The sequence below is a fragment of the Colias eurytheme genome, chromosome 24 (genome assembly GCF_061535395.1).
Source record: "Colias eurytheme isolate Ceu_HAF_F1 chromosome 24, ilColEury1 Martin Lab GWU primary, whole genome shotgun sequence".
NCBI classification, from domain to species: domain Eukaryota; kingdom Metazoa; phylum Arthropoda; class Insecta; order Lepidoptera; family Pieridae; genus Colias; species Colias eurytheme.
This window is the reverse complement of record NC_143003.1, coordinates 4,903,246-4,931,192: the sequence shown is the minus strand read 5'-3', so window position 1 is coordinate 4,931,192 and position 27,947 is coordinate 4,903,246. Positions and strand designations below refer to the sequence as shown.

The following is a 27,947-nucleotide window of genomic DNA, read 5'->3' as shown; positions in this document are numbered from 1 at the left end:
AATAAAACATACAGTAAAATAAACAAATTTTAATTTATTGATAATAATAACTAAAAAAAATATTTTACACAATACATTATAATTAGTATTACACCACTAAGAATAATTATTTTTAAACATATCAAAGATGTGGACTAGCAAATAAAAGTTAACTTATACAAATTCTTTTAATTTTAGTGTATTTCGAAGGAAACTGTTTTACGATTCAATCATATTATCAAGTTCCTAATCATTAAGACAAGGATATATACCACTGAAACCTTATTTCTAATGAACACTGAAAAATGTTCAATGAACACTTGGATGTTTCGCCGCGTCACGTAACCGACCATTGGCCAACGCTCTGCCGTGTAGCTCTGTTCACTGAAAACTTTCCAACTGTCAACGTATAATTTCATGATGATTTACTTTGATTCCTTCGTATTTATGTAAGGATTACAATAAGTTATACAGTTACAGGTTAATATATGGCAGTCCATGTAAAAGTGAGAAAAATTGGTCTGAATAGAAAATATAAACCAAATAGGAGCCATCATCAAACTATTCATTAAATATCATATCATATTAATAATTATAATATATTATACATAATAATGCAAAACCGTATGTTATAGTACATCGATCTGAAAAGAAGCCGTTACAGTAGAAAACAACTTTTATTTTTAAAAAAGTCTTATATCCTAGGCGTACATCTAGCAGACCATAGCTTATTCCATTTGCCAATTATTTATCTGTCCAACGCAGTGACAAGATGGCCGCGGTACGGCGGTTTCCCGCCAATACTGTTGACAGTTGTTATTCGATTGGACAGATAATACAACACTCACAATGCGAAACACTCTTACAAAGATAAATAGATGCGTGTGTTTTGCTTAAAGAAGAGAGGGTGAACCCAGAAACTAAATTGTGCGTGGAATTTTAAAATATCAGAAAGTTGTTGATATGCCCGTATTTTACAAAAATCCGCGAATGTAAAACATTTAAAAAAACTAATTTGTGTGTTCAGTTCACATCGTTACGCGTCGTTTGTGCGAATGATATTTTGAGCATGTATTTAAAACTATATGTAAGTAGCGGGTTTTGTGCAGAAATCGGTAGCAAGTAAACAGAGTTCAAAGTCATTGAGGAATAAATTTCATCTTATCGCGTCTGCCTTATAATATAAACACCTACATATTATATTGTAACCTATCTAAGACAAAGGCTTAAGTTAAAAAAAAAAAACAATAGCGCGACAACCATCCATCGACGAAACAAAAGAAGCCGTCATAATAAAACCTTTGTGCTTAATTAAAAAATCAATACTGCCACAAAAAGGTTACATTCCTCACCGAAAGTGTGAAAACCACAACAAAACATGAGTGATCTGTTCCATATTAAATAGCAACACAGAATGTTCAAGTTACAAATGCCTTAATATTTTAAACCCTTATTTCCTAAAAATAGCTTAATCTAGGAAAATGAACTCGGGACGAGCGATGGTAGTGTCCCGTTGTGTGAACAAAATGTTGACGATTGTACATAGATCTTGTATGTTGATTCGAAAATGTTGTGTGATAATAAGTACTTCGGTGAAATGTACCAGATACACATATAAAACTTTAAAATACATACTACGTTTACCGAATTACGTAACGTATAACGTTTTACTATGTGAATATTAGTAAATTTGAAAAATTAATAATGGTTGATCGGCTTGACTGATTACCAATTGTGTACAACTATAGTTGTTACATTCATAATATTGTACATTATAATGTAAAGCGTGTTTAATACAATGATCCATTTTTATCGAAACTTAAATATTTAATCAATAAAGAGTTTACAATTGTGATTCTTAAAGCCGACTCGGTCGTGTCATAAATAATATATATATTTTGGTAACAGAATATAAAATATGTCAATTATCATGTTACAATAAATTAAAATTGTTTATAACAAGAAAAAAAAAAGAATAAGTTAAATGTACTATCGTCAATAGAGATCTTGTATGACAATCTCAACTTTACGCTATTTTAGATGTAGCTGTTTGTTTGTACAAATGAAAAGGACAGATTTCTTTGTTTGATTAAAACACAAAGAATCTTGGGTCTCATAGTCGTCCAAATGACATTTTTTTGTATGTCTGTCTGTATTTTAATGAATCTTACATAACCACAAAGTCTATCTCATTTGTCCGAACGAACGCAATCTATAACATGCATCGTATAGGATACCACGTGACCACTTACCTAGGAAATACAAGTACACGACAAACCATAAATTAGCATCAAGATTTTATATTATCCATTACATCAGATATAGCGACGAAAACAAAAAAAAAATCTCATTCAATAAATTACACATTATTACATTAATAATTAATATTTGGTTCTTTAGGATTTTCTCAATTATAAGTAACTTTTACATGACATACTGTAGATAGTGCGTTGAAATTATATCTGAAAAGGGAATTATTTATAGATTATTATTTTTGCAATCATCATTTATGAAACCGAATTAAAATGAATAAAAGCAATAACATATGGGGATTGGGGGTTTACAAAAAACTAATTAGGAGGATTGTAATGTTTCTATATTAAAGCATACATCTAAAAATAAATAATTTCATTTTTCAACTACAACTTAGCAAAATTATAATTATATTAAATATTAAATAAACGGGAGTCGAACCCACATGTGAAGAGTTGTTTTTATTATATAAATTTGTGAATAGATTAATCGATAAACTCACCGAGTCACAGAAAAATAAAACAGCAGCGTTCGCCGTCTTCATAGTTCAGACAGGTTCCAAAATGGCTACGCTAACAATAATAATATTACATTACATACAAATATATCGTAAACAGTGCAGACATACTCATTACTACCCACCAGTAGTTAAATGCTTTCATTTTGTTAAGAGATTATCATCTATGTATACAAAATAAATAAAGCGAAAGTGCGTAATTAATAATTCCCTGTCTTTTAATTACACGAAATTTGGTAACAGGGCGTTTTTTACAGAACATAGTATAATAGTTGCGCACCCCCGAAATGTAATTTATGAGAATCGAAATTTCTAGACTCGTTTCGATTCGACCGCCATTTTGAAGAGACATGGCGCCATTTTGCGTTCGTCGATCGAATAAATTCAATTTCACTGATATAATATATTGTGCTGGGAATAAAATGTGGACATTTTTACCGTCTTTAGGGTAATCATCAATTTAAATTTTTACTTGAAACATCGAGTTTTTCAATCGATTATTTGACGATAAAACGCCATTTTGCGCCCAGCCCAATCGAATCGGTATTTTTGCATCGGGGTGCGTTTTAAAGGGGGTAGGGGATGTTTTGTGGGGGGATGTTTTGTGGGGGGATGTTTTGTGGGGGGGGATGTTTTAGCGTATCGGGACGATATTTAGTTCCAAATGCGCAGGAATGAGTCCCAGGAGCCGGTGGCTACGGCCATGCCGTTCTCGGTGACGCCGAGACAGGACACGCGGTTGTCGTGGCCGGCGAGGATTCCTGTGGGAAAAAAATATTATTTAGTATTTTTTTAAAGTTTTTCATTACATAAATTATCAATAATCGCTTATATTTGTGCTATTTTTAACAACAATTGAGAGGTTTCATTTATAATAATACATATGAGATGAGAATTATGTTTTGTTACTAAAAAGTATAAACCGAACAACAGTTATCGTCAAACTGCTTGCTTGCTTACACTTGAAATAGCTACTGCGTTACATTTTCCGTATCAAATGGTCTTTAAAAATTGCTTCTTTTACAAATGCTGCAGATTTTAACCATATTCTACTATAACAAAAAGTGTAAGCCATTTTCGACTCTATTCGTCAAGCAATAGAGTACAAACCGGCGCGCTCGCTTTTCATCGAGTCCCACACGTAGCAGTTGACTTGGAAAATGTTCCTCTTGTTAACAAGTGATATTCGACTTTAAGACCTAAGCAATAGAGAATAAAATGGTTCACAAACCGGCGCGCTCGCTCTTCATCGAGTCCCACACGTTGCAGTTGAAGTCGTCATATCCGGCGAGCAGCAGCCGGCCCGACTTGGAGAACGCGACGGAAGTGATGCCGCATATGATGTTGTCGTGCGAATACATAGCGAGCTCCTGGTCCGCGCGTATGTCGAACATGCGGCACGTCGCGTCGTCCGAGCCGGTGGCAAACGCGAAGCCCGACGGGAAGAACTGGAATTAAATAAATAAATAAAATAAATAAATATTATAGGACATTATTACACAAATCGACCTAGTCCCACAGTAAGCTCAATTAAGGCTTGTGTTGTGGGTACTAGGCGACGATAAATATAATATTTAATAAATACATATATAGATAATAACACCCAGACCCAAGAACAAATAATTGAGTTCATCACACAAATATTTACCCTGACCGGGGATCGAACCCGGGACCGTCGACTCAGTAGGCAGTTACTTTACCACTGCGCCAACCGCGTCGTCAAAAAAAAATTAAAAATGAGTTAATTAGCAAGTACATTGTCAGATAGGAAAGTGTATGTTACACTTTCCTATCTGACAATGCTGTTTTTAAGGGATGGTGATATTTTTCTTATATAATAAATTATATAATAAATTCTAATAGTTGCACTGCCACATATCCAGTGAACTGGCCACACTTCAGTCCCGTCCCGCTGTCCCCAATGCCGCATGCGCGTACTCGCCCATATGCCGGGCGAACTAGCCGCACTCGCCCGTGTGCCCCGTGCACTGGCCGCGCTACTGGCCCACACTCACCGTGACCGCGTTGATGTCGCTCTCGTGGCCCGGGAACGTCTGCTTGCACTGGCAGTCGCGTATGTCCCACAGCTTGGCGGACGCGTCGCACGCGCCCGACACGAACGTGCGCTGGTCCGGCGCGAGCGACAGCGACATCACGTCGCCCGTGTGCCCCGTGAACTGGCCGCACTGCTGGCCCGTCTCGATGTCCCACAGGGCGCTGCACACACACACAAACAATAAATAATTATCCAATAAGAGTTCCCGGTTAAATGTTGTTATGTTCACGGGTGAAATGTAGCCGGTAACATTCCAGGATAAAATGTTACCAGTAATGTTCGCGGATAAAATATCTCCAGTAATGTTACCAGATAAAATATTATAACCAGTAATGTTTCCGGAAATGTAACCGTCCATTAACATTCCCGAGTAAAATGCTTACTAGTTAGAGAATAATCTTTATCCGTATCAAATTTAATTCACATCACCGTTCATGCTTGTATCTGCATCTGGTAAGTACTTTGTTCCATACTACAGAAATATTTCTATACATCTTACACAGCAAATAACAACAGAAAATTTATCCTACAATCTTCAAACTATTTAACTTTATAGGTAAAGCGTCACTAACCAAGTCATATCCCCGGAACTAGTGAGTATCTGGTTGTCGTCGAGGAACCGGCAGCACGACAGGTAGCCCGAGTGGCCGGGCAGCTCGCGGGACACGCGCACGTTGCCCTCGCGCGTCTTCAGGCTGGAAGATAAACAAATAATGGTACAATATACAGGAAACTGTGAAAAAATTCTGAAGTGAAAACTTCTTTAGCGGTGTTGAGCACATTTTCTGTAATGGGTATAAAATCTTAAACTGGCGTCAGGACACGTGACCTGATCGAAAAAGCGTAAGAAGGATACCATTCCAAAATATCAAACATGCTCAACGTTAATAATCAAGTTTTCACTTCTGCCGGCACTCCCGGAGTGCAACCCGTCTTTTTTTTTAAATTCATTTGAGACAGATTGTCAAAATGGTCAAAAATGGAAAGGATTTAGGTTATTCTGTTAGAATACAATGTTAATGTATTGTTACATAAAATAAAGGGAATCAAACTTTTTCAATATTTAAAAACTGATCATCAAAATATGTAGTCACAAATGAAAAATACAATAAAAGTTAGAAGGATGAATAACAAGTCTGTAAAAATCAAATTTAAAACGGCTATATTTTCTGACAAATCTTTTATGCATGTCTTGTGCTATCTGGATATCAGCAAAAAGGTCAAGGATACAATGACATGTTTACATTCTAGAGTGCAAAAATTTCTTCGATACGTTTTTAACTGAAGTCAAATATATGAAATGCTACTCAATTTAAGGATAGTGTTTCACAACTTAAAACAAAATAATACTGTAAAATTATTGATTGAAATTACTATTCATTTTCCTTTTATCTTGAAAAGGACGACTATGTTTACTGTCAATTTAATAACATAAGTCACAACTTAGGTTACACCAATTCGTGATGTGGCTGTCCCACACGGCCAGCTCGCGTTCTGGCTGACAGACAACAGCACTCACCTGTAGATCGAGCAGATGTTGTCCAGCCCGCCGCACGCCACGTACGAGCCGGACGGCGCGTACGCGCACGTCATCACCCACGACGAGCGCAGCGGTATCGCGTGCACCTTGTTCGTGGTGTGGCTGTCCCACACGATCAGCTTGCCATCCTGGCTGGCGGACACTAGGTTCCTGCGGGCGAATTTACATTTTTATACTGTGACAATACACCCCTTGTGGCGTATAGGCCATACATCTGTTGCACTGATCGATTTTCTTTATGGTATACTGTGACAATATCTTGTAACAATTTCACTTTATGGATAACGTGTTTTGTGTAAAATAAAAGCTGAATGCATCATCTCAGTTATTGAAATTATCGTAATAATATTATATCAAAATTCAAATTCAAATTATATTTATTTGCACAAATATAGTTACAAATTACAGATGTTTTGTCTCTGTCTCATCTTTTAGTTTATAATAGTTTCATGAGATGTATCTTTTTTGCTATGTTCGATAAAATTGCATTAAATGTAGTAGGTAGTTATTATATTATCCATAATTTCCATTTATATTACCATAAAAACAGATCTAATCAATTGAAACCAAACCAATGTGCCACTATACTTTATCGTTATCATGTTTTAAAATTGGACTAAAAAGCACCGATAATAATGCTTTAAAAATGTATTGCTATTAATTGAATATACACAACGCAAATTAGTAATGCAAGTAGATAATGTTCCAGCAACAAAAGCAGCTGATACGAGCGTAACATTCGACGAAAACAATAATAATATAATACGCAATCAAATAATACCGCGTCATGTTCACAGAAACTGTGCCGTAAGTCATGAATTATTTTAAGATTTTAGCGAAATAGATTTTATGCCACGCCATAACATAAAACGTGAAACTAGGAAAATGTTCGAATATTTCGTCATTTTGTTTCAACTGAGACTGTATGTAACGTGTTTTGAAGTGAAGGTAGATTTGAAAAGAAAGAAACAAGGAATGAACTGACAAACTAGCCCATATATTATTATCTTTCTCTCTCTACATTATATTTCTTGGTAATCTTCGATACCAACAACGAAACTGCTACAATATATTAGCAGTTATAAATTCCACTCTGCCTACAATTCATAAAATATACAAATGCAATGAAAACACGATCTAAGAACTGGGCTACAATTCGATCACATAATTAGATTGGCCCTTGAACCAAAAACAGTACAGTACACTCGGAAGAAATAAACAAACGTTCTTATTAACAAATTTCACTACGAAAACATATTTCCCAAAGGAACGTGTCCTCGGGCACAAAGCGGCTTGATAACATTAACATAATGGATTACCATCATTACATCCCTCTTGCAACAAACAGGCTTTTTACAAACAATAGTATTGCTAAAATTGTGACCAATTTCTGTATAAAACAACTCCATCTAGATATTTTGTGATCTTTGTCATCTAGAAAAGTCATCAGTCAGTCTAGAAAATCATCCTTGAACTATTTATTGGGGCAAATGGAATTCAAAGTACAATTGAACCGATAGTATGAATCAATATTAGTTTATTTTTTAAAACTATTTGCATGTTTATTGTTTATCTTATATGACCTTACAGTAATTATGGAATTGGCAAGCTATTGAACGTCCCTATGTCCTGATAGGTCAAACCTAGGTTAAACGAAATTAGGATACAAGATTTAGTAATATTTATTGTCCACCTTATTTTGTCTGATTCATTAATGTTTTCTTAATCCTTGTGGGAGAAATGCAACAAACAAAAATCTGTTCAGCCGTTTTTGACTCATAAGTTGTATTATAACAAACTCAACTTTCTTCGAATAATTAACCGCACTTTCTTTTACTTATATGTATTAATTGTTCACTGTTGTTAAATGTATGTCGTGTCGTATGCCCTTTTGGACCATTGTAACCACCAATATAATTGCCAGTGATTTGCTTTCAGTACCACGAGGTGGTCTAAAAAATCTGAGCCTATTCTTAAAGACTTTTATTTTTATTGTTCTACATTGCGGGTTTTTTTTTATTAGAAGGATGTACCAAAAAACTATTCTAAAATACACTGGAACTGTTAAATAGTCTGCCTGTTTATATGCATAATTTTGAAAATATAGTACTTATTTCCAATCAGCCATTCACCAAGATTACAAAGTCTTACAAATCTCTCGCTATATCTACAATCGCACCAAAACAAATCACAAAGAAAAATCAATCGTTGAAACAGGTGTGCTATTGTGATTATAATTTAAATGCAAAACATCAAAGTGACAACAATTCCGCGAAAATCTATATAAAACTTTTTAAAATTACATTTGCGGATTTGAACACGATTATATTCCATGAAACAAAAACTCCATGACCTATAAATAGGTAGTTCAGTGAATTTAGATATTCGCGAGCATTGAATGTTATAAATCCATCGACGACTTCCAATTTCCTCTTGTTATCTTCTAGTCCAGTCTGTGGGGAAATGTAAAAGCCTCTGCTCTACAAAAGGTGGCGTAGAAAATGTTTTGAAACAATATTGTTTAGGTATGAAAGGTTAATAAAAATCCAAGTTTTCGACCTTGACGGACCCAGGCGCTAGCCGCCATCTTGAATTAAAGGTGCTAAAATTAGGTATATTTTAAATAACTTCTCAATTGTTTACTAAATCACAAAAGTGTCTATGAGGGGTTCAAAGAAGACAAAATTACCTACATTTTTTTCATACATGATTATTCTGTAAGTCTTAAAGGTAAAAAGTTACAAGCGACGGAAATAATAATATTTACAGAAATCATATAATTTTAATTTTGTTTAAAAATTGTGCAGCAATCTTTTTTTATTCTTTTTGATGGCCCGGGCTGGTTAATGGTGGCTTCTTCATTATCGTCGCTGAAATTTTCTGTTTCATTGTCTGTATTTTTAGTTTCCAACCATGAAATTTCGTCGATTAAATTTACTTTTTATTGATAACTTTACGAATCGTTCATATCGGATATCTTCTAAGGATTCCTTATCCATGTCCCCTCCGTAAAAAGTTACTAGAAAGCGTGCTCCAGCGTCTTCGATTTCTTCCGGTCATGATGACGAAATTTCATGGTTGGAAACTAAAAATACAGACAATGAAACAGAAAATTTCAGCGACGATAATGAAGAAGCCACTATTAACCAGCCCGGGCCATCAAAGAGAATTAAAAAAAATGATAGCTGTACAATTTTTAAACAAAATTAAAATTATATGATTTCTGTAAATATTATTATTTCCGTCGCTTGTAACTTTTTACCTTTAAGACTTACAGAATAATCATGTATGAAAAAAATGTAGGTAATTTTGTCTTCTTTGAACCCCTCATAGACACTTTTGTGATTTAGCAAACAATTGAGAAGTTATTTAAAATATACCTAATTTTAGCACCTTTAATTCAAGATGGCGGCTAGCGCCTGGGTCCGTCAAGGTCGAAAACTTGGATTTTGATTAACCTTTCATACCTGAACAATATCGTTTCAAAACATTTTCTACGCCACCTTTTGTAGAGCATAAATACCTACAGACTGGATTATTCTTTCTTATATATAAAAATGAATCGCAAAATGTGTTGGTAAGCGCATAACTCGAGAACGGCTGAACCGATTTCGATAATTCTTTTTTTATTATATTCCTTGAAGTACGAGGATGGTTCTTATGTTGAGAAAACGTAAATATTATGTACCACGGGCGAAGCCGGGGCGGACCGCTAGTTCAACATAAAAAGCCTTGCAGATAATCATACTACCACCTACAAATATTACAAACGTAAGTTTGTAAGAAATAAGAATGCATATTTGTTAATCTTTGATGCTAAAACTACTGACCGTATTTTCATGATAATGGCAGTAATGTAGCTAATATCACCAAAGTGTGTACCAATACCAAAATAAGACATAAGCTCTCGAAATATTGCTTTTGTCGGGTTTTTCCACGGGTAAAACCGCGACAGAGTTAATATTCTAATAAGGTTCGTTCTAGTGTCGATAGAACGCAACTTACACGGTAACAGTATTGATTTTTTATGATTCCGTTATGAGGGGCGCTTATGTTTCATTTTAGTTTGCAATAAGTATGTGGAATACTTAAACGACTTGGATAAGTAAGTACAACGAGGTTATGGGAAAAAACACAGTGATCGATAAATTATGTATTTTTTAGTATCACTTGCATGTGTTTTTCCACATATCGATTTACAGTTTTAACGATATTACGCAGCGATTATTTGCTATGATAAAAGTGTAAACTGATGATGTTTACATAGTTATATTTCACAATTTTAGGAATACAATTGTTTATTTACTTATTTTGATTCATGTTCATGATTTATATGCGTAGAAAAAAAATCAATAAGTTTAATCATTTATATATAATGTAGCATTGCAAGTTGCAACCATATAAAAAATTAGGACTAAATTTAAACACTGACGAATATTATCTATGCTAGTTTCCTCTAAATCATTATAAGAGCGCACATTTCCAACCACCATTTCTTTCCTACAAATTTTCCGTAAATTTTTGTTCAAAAAGTTCGCTCACAATAAAAACTTCTAGATAACAACGTTGGCAGTTAACACGATAGATATCCTCTTGTAACCTAGCTACATTGTTTAGTATTTCGTACTTACAAATGGTGACTAATTAACTACTATTCTGAGAATGTTACGTATCTAGATAGAACCTTCCGGATATTTATTTGTTACATTATATACTTCATTTGGTGACATTTAGTAAATTTCACTACTTTCAGTTTTTTTTTCAGGTAATTACTAATTAATATTTACTTGCGATCTGGCTTACATCATGTAGGACTTAATTGCAATCTTATTAATACTTTTCTTATTTTGCCAATAAACAAATGCGGTAATATATGGAGGTAGTTATATTTTTATTTTAGAGAGTAGGTAAAGTACTGTAGTATAATATATCTTTTTATGCGAGACAATTATTAGATTTATTTTTTATTCAAAACTTTCAAAAAAAGAAAGTAGACACTTCAGTTATGTTCATGATTTATATGCGTGTCTTCTAGGCAATCAAGGCAATAGATAGCTTCCAAAAATACAAATGTAGTAATTATCATCAGCCAAAAACATATAAATAATGTTATATCTCACCTCGAATCACTGCCCCAGTGCATCGCGTAGATCTTTGCGAGGTGTCCGCGCAGCGTCCTGCGCGTGCGCATCTGGATCCGCCCGATCGGTTCCAGGTTGGCCGTCGCCTGCGCGAGCGACGTGTCGCACGCCGCCTTGCGGGCGTCCTGTATTTAAAAAAAAACACACGAGTGATTATTTTATTCAATCCTGTTCACCGATGGTCAATGGTGAAACTATGTAAGGACTATTCAAAAGTACTTCTCGGAGAAGCCTAATTGAATAAATAAATACATATTTGAATTTGACTTCCTTCGAGGCATACCACGTCCATGACACTTGAAAATATCAAATTTATCAGGTACAGTAAATAAAAAAATCATTACCTACAGTAAATAAAAAAATATAAACAATGTTACCGTTACCTAAAAAATAACTCTGTGATAGTAAGCGATTATTCATATGAGTTTTTCTAACTCCAGTCACTGCATGTTTACAGGAAAGTATGGAAGTTAGGAACATTTCATTTTGACATTAGTTTCTTAACATTTCTTAACACCTCTATCTCGGATAGTCGGCCTTACTATACACAGATACTAAGATACTTTTGTATACGCGCAATTGTGTGTGTAAATCCTATTCGAGCTAAAGACAAAAGCCATTGTCATCTGCTTGATTTGATAGGGATTTCGCATCCGGGTTGAGGTCGATCGAAAGTACGGAGTGTCGCTTCTATGTAGGATATTATTTTTACGTATTTAATATTTGCCTATCTAATCTAAGCCATAAACGTGTAGTTTATTTATTAGCCGTGTAACTATCGAGCAATGATGAGGGCTAAAACTAGAGCATAATACAAATTGGCTTTTACAACCACACAAGCTAAAGGATTAATTTTTTTTAAATTGCAAATTTTTTCTTTATTCGCACGAACAATGTAGCTGATTACCTATTAACAAGGCTTAAGCACAGATAAGCAACCTCATTTATAATTCTTCTCTAAAAGCAGCATTTATAATGTGCTCGGACGTACTGTTTCGTTTTGAATGGCCATTTTGTAAATACAAACATGGAAATACATATTTAAATCTCTACTCTAACAGATTACTGATATAAAAACAAAAGCACATAGTGCATTTCGCACAAAATGGGTTGATACTTTTTGCTCTCAGTACATGTACCGTTGATAGCTTAAAATAAGCTATGAGGAAAAGGTTGCAACATTTAGCGCACTTGATTGCATAGCAACATTTCTCATTCGTTATACTCTGTCCATTATATTATTTGCTTTTTGACAGCTTCACGCTAATGAAGGATTGTATTGTCTATGTTAAAATTTCATACAAATAATTATTGTACTTCATGGACATGCCCCGCCCACTTAGTGATGTCTACACAGAATTATTCAATGATGGGTCGATAGATTTTAATAATCGGTAGAAATACTCTGTAAAATGTATCCGATACAGAAAAACTCTTCTATTATGTTATATAATTTAAACATAAAGACAACCAAATGTAAGATAGAAACCAATAAATAATAAAATATTAGTTTAGTTTAGTTTTAACATAAAATGCATAGATATGTGGTCTTATTATTACATATCTTATTAGTTTGTTTACGTTGTAATTATTATTTACGTACCTGATTCGATTTATAATAATATTTTGAATTTATAATTGAAATAGTATCACAATCGATAATCTTTTGTACATCACTTCTGGTATCACCCGTCGAGCTGTCAAAAAGCAATTCTTATAGTGGACAGACTATAAGCAAAGAAAGTTTAGACGTCCCTGTCATTCTAAACGTACTGCTATCAACGATATAGTCTAGTACATTTTTATAGTTAAATGACTTACGCGTATGGCATTTTTAAGGGTTTCCGCCTCTTGGCGCAGACTGTCCAACTCATTCATTGTGCCGCGCAGCTTTGTATCCTCTCTTCACTACCCGGTTACTCTTGCGCGCCTCCCGCTACGCACTCTGCACCAGCCTGGTCAATAAACACTTTTTTAGAAGGCTGACATAAAAACAAGATAAGTATTTCTTAATCATTGGAAACTTGAACATTAATTTCTATAAGTAGGTACCTCTAGAGGGTCTTATTACTAAAATTTCTTATTGACTAAGTTTCATTAATTCATGTTACATAGTAACTTCGTTTACATTTCTAAACCTCCACTTTTTTTTCGATGTGACCTATAAGGCTAAAGCAGATAGCTGAACGTATAATTGGAAAACCCGCTTTTTCCTATACATTTATTGTTTTGATATACCTAACTCGGATAAAATTGAATAAAAAATAATATATTTGTTGTTATGTCAGTTAAATATTAGACTTTTTGCCTACTTTGGAAATAACGGCATGCTTAATATCATACTTAATGAGATTGCTGATAGAAGGCGCTTCGGCACGGATAATCCGCAATCTCGCGCTAATACGAACCACTGTTCAAATAAACAATTACTGTACCACTGACCCAGACCGCTTGAAACACCACATCGCTTGAAAAGCACACTTCATCACAACGCAAATAGCGAATAATTTTAGCGAAATATCAACGGATTACTGAACATCTATCCGCCGCTAAATGCCGGTGGTTTTCGCTGCACAATTGTGAATTAAGTATTATAACCACTTCGAAAGTTCTATGGACGCGAAGTAAAACTAGTTATTCATCATTCGTAGCCGATATCGACGCCAAATACGGCACAATGTGGCATTGATGCATAAACCGTCATCACGCTATAAGTATGTACCTCCACCTGCCGAGTACAAGAACCTTTCCTTCCTATGAAGCGCCGCGCCTTTGATTTATCAATTTAAATATCTGCTAACAGATGTTCCGCACGATTGGAGTTTTTTTTCTTTCGTTAGTACAAACGTAACACGTGTAAATACTTGGCGAACGTGTGTATCTTTATACTTCCTCTATCTGTATATCTAAAAATTGGTATACAATTATTTACTAATAGACCGGGAGATACTGACACAAAATTTCGAGTCATTTGTAACAGGATGGCGGTTCTACAGGGGTCTTAGTACGCAATGACAAAAATAAAAACGATGGTGTGAACGCTGGTACCGGCGGCTTAGTCGCGTGGGCGTTAGTCGAACTCGTCGGAAAAATAGCGAAGTCAAACGATTTGTAACACAAAAATTTTAGAATTTACCGATAGCCCATAAAAAAGAAGTAGGCGGTAGTGTTATGCCATACTTTTCCGGTGTGACTTACAGCCCGCCATACCGACGCGAATGTGTTGATTTAAAAAAAAACAATTCAACCATTTGTACCAGGCTAACTTTTGCACAGGTAACCATCGTCGTGCAGCCATTTACGAAAATCGCCATGCCATACTTTTCGGACGATTCCAAATGGTCGCCATACCGCCGAAAATCTGTAAATTTTTTTTTTCGCCGAACCATTTGTAACACCCTAAATTTTTTTTTCAACAACTCCTGAATGATTATAAATAGAAGTGTGATAATGCCATACCTGTGGGAGGTGGCGAATGTGTATAAGATTTTTTTTTATTGTATGATTTTATTCGTATTTTGAACGATTTGTAACAGTATGGCATTAATCTTTCCTATAAGTTTGAGGTTCAACAAATATAAATACAAAATTTCAAAGATCTAGGTGGTAGAAATCTTCACTTCTATAAATTAATAATAAATTTATTTATGAAGTATGGCAGCACTTTTTCCCCCTACTAGAAGTATGGCAAATATAATAATGGTCACATTTTATCAAATACTCTCCAAAAATCCAAATGCAATACTGGTACCAAAAGTTTGGCGAAAAAAAAAATTTTTGCAGATTTTCGGCGGTATGGCGACCATTTGGAATCGTCCGAAAAGTATGGTATGGTGATTTTCGTAAATGGCTACACGACGATGGTTACCTGTGCAAAAGTTAGCCTGGTACAAATGGTTGAATTGTTTTGTTTAAAATCAACACATTTGCGTCGGTATGGCGGGCTGTAAGTCACACCGAAAAAGTATGGCATGACACTACCGCCTACTTCTTTTTTATGGGCTATCGGTAAATTCTAAAATTTTTGTGTTACAAATCGTTTGACTTTCGCTATTTTTACGACGAGTTCGACTAACGCCCACGCGACTAAGCCACCGGTACCAGTGTTCACACCATCGTTTTTCTTTTTGTCATTGCGTACTAAGACCCCTGTAGAACCGGCATCCTGTTACAAATGACTCGAAATTTTGTGTCAGTATCTCCCGGTCTATAACGATTTTATGCACGCCTATGTATATGCATAGTATTGACTGGCGATGACATATAATTTTTTTACTGAAACATACACAGAACATTTTTTTACTAACAATATAGGTACGTATACATCGACCTCTGTTTATTAATTGGTTATAATTGATTAAATTTATAAAATAATATGTTATCGCGCGACAATAACCTTATATAGGCATGAGACATAACAAATAACATCTATCAATAATAAATTCAGTTTAGAGACCAAAATAAGTAAACTACTCTAGTTTTCATTCCTACAGCTAAGTGTGTTCTAATAACAATAATCCAATGGTATTTTATCAGTCTACAAAAGAACTGTACACAAAAATGATATCGTAACGTGAAAATGAAAATTATAATATTAAGCACATATTAAATCTTATTTACAATAAGTAATTCTCGTAAAATTAGGTGATCGGTGAGGAAGGACGAATCAAAAAAAAATGGGCACAAAACAAGAGCAGTACAATAAGTAGCTAATAGAAAGTACATATTATATTATCTGTGGTAATACTAATAGATTACAATTAAATTTTGAGACTCCGAATAAATGTTGTTTTAAATCCTCTACCTGCTCTTAAAACTAATACCTACCTATTTTAAAGTTAACCAAGATATACGAATAGGTCCAATTTAAATACATAATACAACAATGTATCATTGGAAGAAAACATGACATGCACACTTTGCGTGCACAAAGTACAAACAAGAAAAATACGATGCCCTTTCTACATTATAATCTAATTCACATCGATTCAATGCAGTTAGCCAATTTTTACATTCAATATTTAAGTCCTTAGTCTACTTATAAGGTTCGTGCTACATTGGTATGAAAAACAATAATGTCCATTGTCCTTTACAACGAGGATTTAAATCTTTCCTTGTTTACATTCGCAACGAACATCTTCAATCGTCGTTACGCACATACGTATGACGTTTTATCTCCAACTGTATAATTGTTTACACCTCTTCCTTATAATACAAAATAACAACTCGGTTCGCAAATTAATCGACATTTATATTTTTAATAATTACTCCATCATATTTCCTATGAAATCAACGGGTTTATGTATCCTGATGAATGTTCCAGGCAATGATATTTAACTTGACCTTTTATTGTTATTTGCAGAGAAAGGTATTTAATTTGTAGTTGAGACTTAAAAATAAAATATAATCAAATTATGACGTTCATTATTTTACATGAACCTCGAGGAATGAGGATGTAATTAAAAAGCAATGTACGACAGAGCATTCCGGGCGGAAAATGAAGATCCTTTCTGTGAAAAAGTGCATATCCCGTGTGATTTACTCCGTGTGTGTCGGTATAATTAATGGAAAATATTGTATAATTAAAATAAGAAAATACATAATATAAAATGATAATGTGAGGTCGTTTTAAAAAATATTGAAAGATAGGTAGATAGTGAGTTAATTTCGTGTAATTCAGTCCGAATCAAATTTGTAATTAGAATTGGTGCATCGTTAGCAGAAGTTTAATTCAATTTACTACAATCCATAAACACCAATCCTTTAAATTCGTGGATATTAAATTGCAATGTGCAAAATTGTTCAATCGCTCAACACAGACTCAATTAATTCGACAATCAGTCGCATCAACCAAATAGGGCTCGCAGCACACAATCCATTTAGAGATGAATTATTGCGCGTCTAGACTTTACGTCAATCTGATGTGAAAGAATACAAACACTCGGATTGTAGGTCGTTACGCATGAGCACTCGTAATGCTCCATAGTCCATCTTCGTCTCGTCTTTGAAATGAGATAGACAGAGGGTACGTGTGAACATTGTGCCGACTGCCGACCCGTCCGCGCTAACAAGCAAAGCGAAGCAGCAATGGTATATTATGTATAGGGCTGTCCATTTGTTAGTACTGTAAAGGACATTACTTTAAATTAAAAAAAGTTTTTTTTAATCACAGAATACATGGATACGATTTTTGCAAGTTTCGTCAACTTCTAAAGGTATTCTTTTGAAGTTGACAATATTATGTAGAACTGAAAATGATACTAGTTCTGCTATGAATTCTCTGCGATGTTTATTTACAAAAATAGCAATAACAAATATAAGCACATCAATTATGGCAGTTTATTTTTTGAACAACTTCCCTAGGATATTATGGTTGGCAGCCCTGGGATGCTGAGCTAACAATCTTTTGATTTTCAACGCATTTCACACCTTGGTTACGTAAACAAGGCCGATGTATGAAATGCTCAGATTCAGTTACGTCGAACTCTATTGATACCAATATTTTGTTGAATGACTTTAGCCAATTTTAGATGTTTTTTTTTTTCAAAGTTTCAAGTCCTACAAGTGTAGTACCAAATATTTCGCTTTGTTGGTAGTTTGGCTATAGATATTTAGATTAATATGCTAGCCCGGTCACTCACTTGCATGCCAACATTCGTAAAATATACAAATGTTTGCTTCTGTATGCTTGTTGCTCATTTATGGAAAAAAAAACAAATATCGTCTACAGTTCTACACTTGTGGGTTGGGTTATGAATATAAAGGTACCTGTGAATGTACTACTAATATTTTACAAGCTTTTTATAAAAATATCATTTGAATACTGTATCATATAATCCACAAATAATAATCCATAATTATACAATCTTTATATGGTCAGATGCATGGATTGAGATGCTTTGAATTTTGATTACATAAGAATACATTCAAGATAACGACTAATGATCCAAGTTATAATGATGTGAATGACGATAATGATACTTGATTGTATACAAAATAATTCTACTTGTAGCCTAGCAATGCAAAGTAGATCTCCAGATAAAATTGTAGGGTCACAATGTTAATCGCTTGATAATTGCTTAGTTAAAGTGTACAAAAACTAAGGCATATCTAAATAACAAATATAAAGTTAGAATTTTTAATAATTTCCTTAAAATCGCAAATAAAATAATCTAACAAAACACAAACAAACAATGGATTTGTAAGAAATCTGATAAATGTGCAACATTAAATTATTAAAATTTCATATGTAACAAAAAGTAATAAGTGATTGGTTTCAATTTTTTTATCTAATTTAGATAACTGATAAATAATAAATACAACATAATTATTAATTATTATCTTGTATATAAAATAAGTGCACATAAAACAAAACAATTAAAATCTTTAATTTCGCATAGCCAAATTTTCAAAAGGTAATTTAATTAGGTTCTTTTTTTTACATATTATACATAAGTAATTACATCTTATAAGAGTAAATAATTAATCGTTCAATAATAAAAATAACTATTAATGAATAACTGAACATTATTAGTTAACAATTACCATCCTTTATATATTATTTATCAATCAATATTTGTTCAAATGAGATAATTATATAAATAAATAATAAAATTATCTAAAGATTGGAGATACTGTCATGTAATCACAAAGACTGTAATCATATTATTATCCAAAGTGATCATAATCAAGTTTATTATTATTTGTTTGGCTTATAAATAACTAATAAGTTACTGTAGCAAGCTGTTTTACACAAAGTTCCACCCTATTTTATTTGGGGCAAGAAGATATTATTATTGATGCCAGGTACTTTATTGAAATAGTAAATAGGATGTTTCATACATTAGTTATGGTTGGGATTCCACAATACATAGAAAATTTAAAGTTAACATTCTATACTAATATAATAAAGCTGAACAGTTTGTTTATTTGAACGCGCTAATCACGGGAAATACTGGTCCGATTTGAAAAATTCTTTCGGTGTTAGATAGCCCATTTATCAAGGAAGGTTATTGGCTATATATCATCACGCTACGACCAACAGGGGTGGAGCCACGGGGGTGAAACCGCGCGGCGCAGCTAGTATAATATAATATTATAGCTATTTAATAAGGAAACATACTTGGTGACCAGGAATTCCTCATAATATTAAAGAGTTTAGTAGTTCTAAATTTAAAACTTATATAAAAAATGTACTAGTTCAGAGAGCGTACTACAGTATTCAGGAATATATGGACGATAAAAACCCATGGAGGGTTGTCGCGAAAAAACCACAGGACAGTTCTTTGGCATGTTATTATAATATATTATGATGTTACATATGTATTTTGTAAAATTGTAAAACTGACATGATTTAAAAGAGCAACTATGGAGTTTCTTGCCGGTTCTTCTCCGTAGATACTGCTTTCCGAATCGGTGGTAAATTTTAAAATATGTAATGACGTTTCAAAAGTGCTTCTATAAGAAGTCTAATTGAATGAATAAATGTTTGAGTTTGAGTTTGAGTTTGAATACTACTCATTTTGATTCACAATACACATGACCTATAGAAATACCTAATTCAATATATTTTAGTATTTTGTAATAATAACAATAAATATGTATTTCAATTTAAAGAACAAATTTTTCATTGTTCACAATGAAAAATTAACAGAATCTGTGTCATTCTAGTTTTTCATTATTCAGAGCACAAATAATTCATATAAGTACTGTATGATTCCAAAGTTTTCAAAATACACAAAAAATATTCAAAATACACATTATTATACCTAATTAATTTAGTAAAAAAGTTTTAAACCTAAATAATTTAGTAACCATTGAGAATTAAATAATCAATTGATTTTACTCAATTGAATTCATCACTGTTTTGTTATATTAACATTAAAGTTATACATGAAACTTTAAAAATTTACAACTTCCTTCTTCATATTTATTGAATATCATCATTGGAACATCTAAATAAAGTTAATGGAAATTTAGAGTACCAAATGAAGAAAGACATTTATCTTACATAATATACAACTGCTTATTATAAGACTAGAGGTCCGCCCCGGCTTCGCCCGTGGTACATATTTCGCAATAAAAGGTAGCCTATGTCCTTTCTCAGGTATCAAAATATCTCCATACCAAATTGCATGAAAATTGGTTCAGTAGTTTAGGCGTGATTGAGTAACAGACAGACAGAGTTACTTTCGCATTTATAATATTAGTATGGATGGTGTATAGATGAACATAATTTACAGAAAAATAAGTTGTACAGTCCTAGTCAGTTACAATTATCATTTTTTTCTTAAAGTTCATGCAAAACTGTGCCTACATGCCAACTTTGTTTATAAGGCAACAGGTATACAAAGCTTAGACTAGTTAATTGGGTTAAAACCACTAGCACTTCATCACTTGTTCAAGTGCCTATTGGTTCTTGAGACCAATTTATTATGGGCAAAGATTTATAACTGATAGGTAAAGTGTGGTCTTTTGAATAATTATTTAATGATTGTTTGCAGTATGATTTAAAAATGTCTCACCTTCAGAAAAATGTCTAACACCTAAAATTTTAAGTTTTGGAGTAAAATCTGACAAGTCTAGGTAAAACCTTATTTTTACCAAGAAATGATATGCTTTTAAAGCAAAATGATGTTATTCTATATTTGGAACAAGATATTAACAATTATTTAACATGCCAGGTAGAACATACATAATATTAATAACATATGATGCAAATAAAATTATCATTCAATTTTACAAAACAATCTTAAATTTCCTTTTTTTTATTGTTCAAATATTCCCCTGAGCACATTTTCACAATCTACTTAGGCTTACATATTCATAATTTTCTATACAAACAAAATTTATACATAGAATTGAAAAACAACTCATTCTTTGTGGTTTAACAACTGCGACAAGGAAGACTGTAGGTGCTTCTCAATTCTCAGTACAATCAATCAATATATTGTATTGACTCATTTTATTTTTGCATTAACTTCAATATTGTGTTGCTATAAGTATATGTTTATAATATAAACCTTTCAAAACATTCATATACAATAATTTTTCATTTAGTTATAACTATTGATACTGAAAATCATGAAATAGTGCATATAAATATTAAATGTTAATGCAATGGTCATATGTGATGACTATGTTATACAAAATAATTGATATGGCTGGTACATGCAGAAGTAAGAAAATAAGATATGAAGAAATAAAATCCAGATCCATACATTATGATAGATAACTATCTGCCAACTGACAGTATGACAATGATATTTGTATAAATGACGGTTTACATAGTTTTAAATCAATCTTATAACATGAATAGCCAAAATCACAATACCAAGAAGTAAGTTTTAAATCACACTCAGATCTCTATAATAATCGAAAAAACAATGATATTGCAAAAAAATCAAACCAAATGAGTCATATTATACTGTCCCAACATATTTTTAGATACCTATATGTTGTTATTTCAGTTTTGTTGTATCACAAATTAACATAAATGAAATGATATGGTAGTTGCTAATCTGGATCTGTTAACATTGTCCTGATAAGTACAAACAATAATTTTATAAGCCAGTTGTTGCATACAATTAACTTGAAATTACAGCTTGTTTAAATGAATATAACAAGACATTTAGACAATACATAACAAGACATTATTAACAATTTAATAACTTATATTGAATGAAATAGGTATGTTTGTTTTACGAATTATTCGATCTCATACTTATATTCAAAGGCAGAAAGAGATGACCTATCTATCCTTGATTTAGTACAATACACACACTTTGAAACTGAAAATTTTGTATTTTTGAGCATCTCGGATCATTATATCAACACTGGTTTTTGGCAACAAGGGAAAAGAAATTTGAGTAAGTAATCAGTATTCAGTATCTCCTTTAGTGACATATAGTATATTTTATGTACACCTATGGTCTTCTTAAAAAGATACGCTCAGCAACTTGTGAAATATATCCATTTTGGAATACATAACAATTAAGATCTAGTATTCAAAAAGTTCAAAATGCATTAACTTTGGAATATATGGACTTAACTATTGAATTTTCGTGGAAAGCAATAATTGATTATGACTAGTATAAATTAAACAAATACTGGTGATTAATATAATCACTAACACTGAACAAGTACTAAATGGTAAGTAACATTAAGTTATACCTTATTATTTAAATATAATTATGAATTATGTGAATTAATAGAAAGATTCCAACTTATATGTAATGATCATTGCAATTTTTACTGCAGTAGTCCTCACATTAAAATAGAAAGATAATACAACTAGCAGGAAAAAATATAATTAAAAGGGTGTATGAAATCTCAATACCTGATTAACGATTATTCTGGATTATGCATATAAATTTTATCATTATCATAATGAGGGAGCCACTTTCAATCCATAAGCACACACAAGTCAATAATCGTTAGCCCATAAGAAAACGCCTTTTTATGGAAACGAAAAATTGTCGTCTTTTCCTTCTGATAAAACTAACAAATTGTAAGCAATCTACATGTGAAATATAATCGCAGTTATTTACGCCTAGTACGCATATAAAAAATACATATTGATAAGGCTAACGTCCGAATCGATGCTGCTTTAGCAACAGGGCCGTGCCTTTGACTGATATATATCTATACCGTGTTATATAGCTCATAGTACGCTAGTTTCCTCACAAACTCGCGACATCCTCCTATAATGCGGGCCCTAAAGCAATCTAGCCGAGCTCCCACATGTAGAAATTGATTACTTTACCCTAGATAATATGTTTCAGACATGGGTGTACATACCACGCATACAGCCGGCGACCATTGTCGATATCGCTTATTCACATACGACACACCCTAACATCTTAAGCTAAGCTGTACTTAATATAAGACGATTATTATAAGTAAAGCCGTTGTAAGAATTAAAAAACAAGAATTTTACCCCACAGTCAGCAATTCTTTTCTTTAGATCCACCAGTGGTTTTCAGGCGCTTCCTAAAACCACTATTAAGACTGGATTCTATCCTTTTGGCACATTTTGTATTTTTACAACAACACTACACTGAACCAGGAGTTAATCACAAGTTTTTATCACGGACTTTTCCACCATTTAGTGTTTCATACACCCTCGAGCTCAATCCTTTTCACGGCCATTTGCAAATTGCGTCAAAGTTCCTTAAATCCTATTGGTCCGTTCTGCGCTAATGTCGTCGGATTCTATTGCGCCCTCTACAGATGATATAAGAAACTAAACGCAGTTACAAAGTAATTTAAGCCTTGTTCAGTTCAAGTAGGGTTTGGAACGAAACATAACTTATGCGTTTATGTCCTTTCTATAGATACAAGGTAGGGTGCGGTAAGGCTTTTTTGAGAACCCCATAGCGTGACGTCAAACTGGGCGTGAATTACAAGACGCGGTCGATTTGAAACCCGTATTGGTACTTAATTTTAAATTTGTCCGTTTGAATAAAATATAACATAAATAAATTATTTCATTAATAGTGATCATTTTTTAAAATTTTACTTATTTAGTAAATATATTAGAAAGATAAATAATTTTAGGTAGGTGCTTAGGGTAGGTGATACAATATTATTTAATAACATGGCATAGAGTATAAAATATTAAATTATTTATTATATTGTATTAAAACTAAAGTGTAAATTAATCGTTTCTTTTGTTTATTTTATAGTTTATTGATAGTTGCATTAATTCATACTTAGATTTCATATAATGCATAGCATCAGGAATAGAAAAATTTACCATGTTATCTATAGTATATGCATTTCGTGCGTTAGCGTTCGTTTAAAAAAAAAGTTATTTTACAACAGCTAGGTATACAGTGGACCCTAGTGGACCCTTGTTCTATATTATATTTAATGCATTTATACTTTTACTTTTACTTAAAATCGATGTGATTCTTATGGATATTGGTCTCAACTCTCAGGGATCACAGAAACTTGTTGCATTCTAATCTCATCGGAGATGAGAAGATAATTAATATTCCTGATCATTTTTGTTCATAATCTTTCATGGCTTTTAGTAATACATATATGTATTTAATTTCATATCAATATATTTTTGTGTGTCCAAAAAATCATATAGGAAAGAAGGGTAAGAAGGATGGCGAGAAAATTACTGACAATTAAAAATGAAATATTTAACTTTAAGTTTTAATGAAAATAAGGTTTAGTTGATTATGATCAGCTGGTGATTATTGTTTCATTTAAATCATTATTGTTTCAAGAATATATTTAATAACATTTTCTTTTTTCTATAGTCTTTGCTCATTCATAACAAGTCTGTACTCTCCTGCGACAGCTGACTTTGACAACTGTGGTTCATTGAAGTCTCGGAGTAATTATCAAGCCTGGAGAAGTAACAATTAATTGAACAATAAAGCACTAGTTTGGCCTTTTTGGCTTATGGCAAAATGTCATGCGAAAAAAGAGGACAGATATATGTCAGTTCGACAGTTTGAAATGACATGTGCCATTTCAATTTGTTTTAGTGACCAGTCTGGTCACTAACGCATGGTGATTTTAATTATTGTTTTTGAAGTGAAAAACGTGTTTTCTAGTTTCTTATGTTATTTTCTGAAAAGATAATTTACTAAAGATTACATGGCTTGTGTTGTTCACGGCTGTAAAAGCCGTAGTACTAGGAAATCGGATGAAGATTGGAATTTGTCTTTTCACAGGTTAGTGTTTTGATCAATTTTTTTGTTAATTGTATTATAAATAAGTTAATTTACGTTATTTTCATAATCATCTATGTTTTATCTAACCGTAATCATTGAAATGAAATCATAATCAGCTTAGTTTTTAGAAAAAATGCAAAATATAACTTCCATAGTGTTGTGCAATTATCGATACTTGAGTAGGTACGAAGTACTCCATTGATAATGACTGCTTTAGGTTAGGAGAAAAAAAAAGGTATTTAAGTATGGATTTTATTGTTATTTGCAGGTTTCTGGCTTGAGAAAAATTAAAAGATGTTTGAGTTAAAGCTATAGCACAGGGAAAATTGGAAACCTTCAAAACATTCTCGGCCTTGTTCAAATCATTTCGAATCAGACGGGAAGAAAAGTAAAGTGCTTTGCAGAGATGCTGTGCCACAAGTTTAAGGTGGCATCTATTTTAAATAATAAATATTGTAATTTGTTAATTAAGTATCGAAATAAAATGTTGTAAAAAATTTTTTACATTTTATTTGTTTTATTTGAAGCAATTTATTTTAAACTTTTACCAATTTTTTCCTGTGGGAATGAGTTATTTTCCCGCGGTAAATTGTAGCCTATATGTTATTCTGATGTTTAATCTATAATATGTATAGTAAAGTTCCATAAAAACTCATGCAGTAGTTTTTTCGTGAAAGACTAATATCAAATGTCCATTCTTATATATTTTTGCTTTTATAATATTAGTAGGATACGATTATTGATTTGTAAAAAGATCAACCAGGTGGAAGTCAGATTCGCGCACGAAGGGTTCCGTATAATACTATGAATGAATCTATGAAAACAGGAAAAAATACGTACCTTTTTACGAAACCATAAAAAACAACCTAAACCGAAATACCTAATAATATTTTTTTATAAATACCTACCACTACCATACAATGGAAGGCAGTCAATACGCATCGTAAATGAATAATTCCAAATTAAACGAATCTTAAAATTTGGAATTACCTATCCATAATTCAAAATTAAAAGAATCTTAAATTATCTTCAAGCAATTTTATAACTTAATTTTTTTATTTATCGATATTTTAGTATTCGATAAAGTGGCAAGCACTACCTTTTTAGAACAAAAAGTGGCTACATGTGGATTTGAATGCCAAGCCGATAACAGTGTGTTGTCTCTTTCTATCGCATTAATTAGGGTATTGAATAAAAGAGAGCCACTATATAAGAAACGTTCAATTAATTGTTACTTCTCCAGGCTTGTTAATTGCTCCGAGATTGAAGTACTGACATTTGTGATTTGTCAAAGTAGGGGTCGACCATGGGTCGACAGACGACAGGTTGAGTCACGAATGTTGTGTTTATTTGTTTGAAAACCAGGCGACTGTGTAGTTAATAAACAAAATTAAACAAGAATAATACGCAAGTATTCATTAATTTATTCAAGTTAACTTAATTGTGATAGAAATTTTAAAAAATTGTCGCAGTTTTGTAAATTATTTAAGTTCTCGCTATCCTAATTTGATTAGGGTAGTTAAAGAAGAAGTTAAGTGACTAATGGTGTAGAGAAAAACAAAGAAAAGCCTTCAGATTGGTAAGTAGGAATTTTATTTAAACAATTTCAACGCATTTATCGAGTACCTACACAATATGCGGTAGTAGATGCAAGAAAAACATTCATTTTATTGTTTCTGTAATCACTATAATTACTGTTGTAGGCTGTGACGCTATACTCTTCATTGCATTATTATATCATGTAAATTGCAATGCATTTTATTTTTAATAAAATGTTGTACCTATATGGTGTAATTTTCAGATTTACATATAGTTAAAATTAAAATATTGAAATCAATTAATAAAGGGAACCAAATGAAATGGTGCTCATACTGCGTAATTTGATTTAAAAAAATATAGATATAAGAATGAGTAATAAGTAATTATCTAATTATGTCGAAATACGATTATTTATTACATATTTTTTAAATATTTATATTAATGTGTACATACCTACTTACATTTATGCAAATAAAGTAGGTATGAGAGTACAATTAATAAAATATTTTTTTATGAAATAGTAATATTTACAACTCAAAAGAAGAATAATTTATACAATAATGAATAGCATGCCACTCAGAAGAACAATGTAGGATAAAAAAGAGACTATAATAGTTAATTTTTTATCTCCATCTGCCAACATATGCATAATAATAATAAATAAAATATTAAATATAGTCTGTTGTAATGATTAACACAGTCAACAAAGAGCTTATCATAACTAAATGACAGTGAAAAAATATCTTCACATTTTAACGGCATCTTTGTGTTTATAATGGAATTTTTGTGGTAAACAACTATATTTTCATTTTCTTAGCAAAGGAAACTCCCTTCCGCCAACTTAATTTCTTCACAATATTTGTTTCTGCAAACATTCTGTCCACAGATTCTGTCTCTTAAATCATCATTTCAAAAATGTATTATGGTTGTAACAAAATATATTAAATTTTTTTTTATGCAATTCCAACTATTTAATCAATGAATTTTAATATGAATTTACTTTACATTACCCATTATTTATTTTATATCTAGTTATTTTTAGTGCATGAAAAAAATATTTATTGATACTTAAAGAATTTGAATTTGTTTCTGCAAAAGAGAATTTTTTTTTTTCAATACAAAAACATGCTTTTTTATGTATTGGTATGCCTATTGAGCTTGATTTTTAGTAGTATTATTTAAAATACTCATAATACACTAATATTATATTCTATAAAAAATGGTTTTG

General features: G+C 32.4%; 2 protein-coding genes and 1 long non-coding RNA gene across 4 annotated transcripts in view; 2 read left to right on the top strand and 1 right to left on the bottom strand.

Annotated features, from left to right (window-relative positions):
• Window positions 1–14: 14 nt before the first annotated feature.
• Window positions 15–23,656, bottom strand: Gbeta13F (guanine nucleotide-binding protein subunit beta-1). Of its 2 annotated transcripts, XM_090115695.1 has the most exons (10): window positions 23,425–23,656; window positions 13,308–13,441; window positions 11,466–11,611; window positions 6,325–6,495; window positions 5,378–5,500; window positions 4,765–4,966; window positions 3,981–4,197; window positions 3,378–3,510; window positions 2,735–3,346; window positions 15–2,441 (listed from the first exon to the last, which is right to left on the bottom strand). In XM_090115695.1, exons 2-8 carry the CDS (start codon window positions 13,362–13,364, stop codon window positions 3,404–3,406), a joined length of 1,023 nt encoding a protein of 340 aa, XP_089971821.1. In that variant the 5' UTR covers window positions 13,365–13,441; window positions 23,425–23,656; the 3' UTR covers window positions 15–2,441; window positions 2,735–3,346; window positions 3,378–3,403. The 2 variants fall into 2 exon arrangements, with proteins under 2 accessions (XP_089971821.1, XP_089971820.1); XM_090115694.1 differs by having other exon boundaries at window positions 2,735–3,510.
• A 1,206-nt stretch (window positions 23,657–24,862) lies between these two features.
• Window positions 24,863–26,369, top strand: LOC149897957 (uncharacterized). The gene is made up of 2 exons (XR_016458135.1): window positions 24,863–25,180; window positions 25,449–26,369. It is a non-coding gene; the product is annotated as an uncharacterized LOC149897957 (long non-coding RNA).
• Window positions 26,370–26,468: 99 nt separating this feature from the next.
• The window catches only part of Abcd1 (ATP binding cassette subfamily D), a 50,234-nt gene continuing 48,755 nt past the window's right edge, over window positions 26,469–27,947 (top strand). The window contains exon 1 of the mRNA XM_090115955.1: window positions 26,469–26,759. The gene's annotated coding sequence lies outside the window, so the exon portion shown is untranslated. The remainder of the gene's footprint in view (window positions 26,760–27,947) is intronic.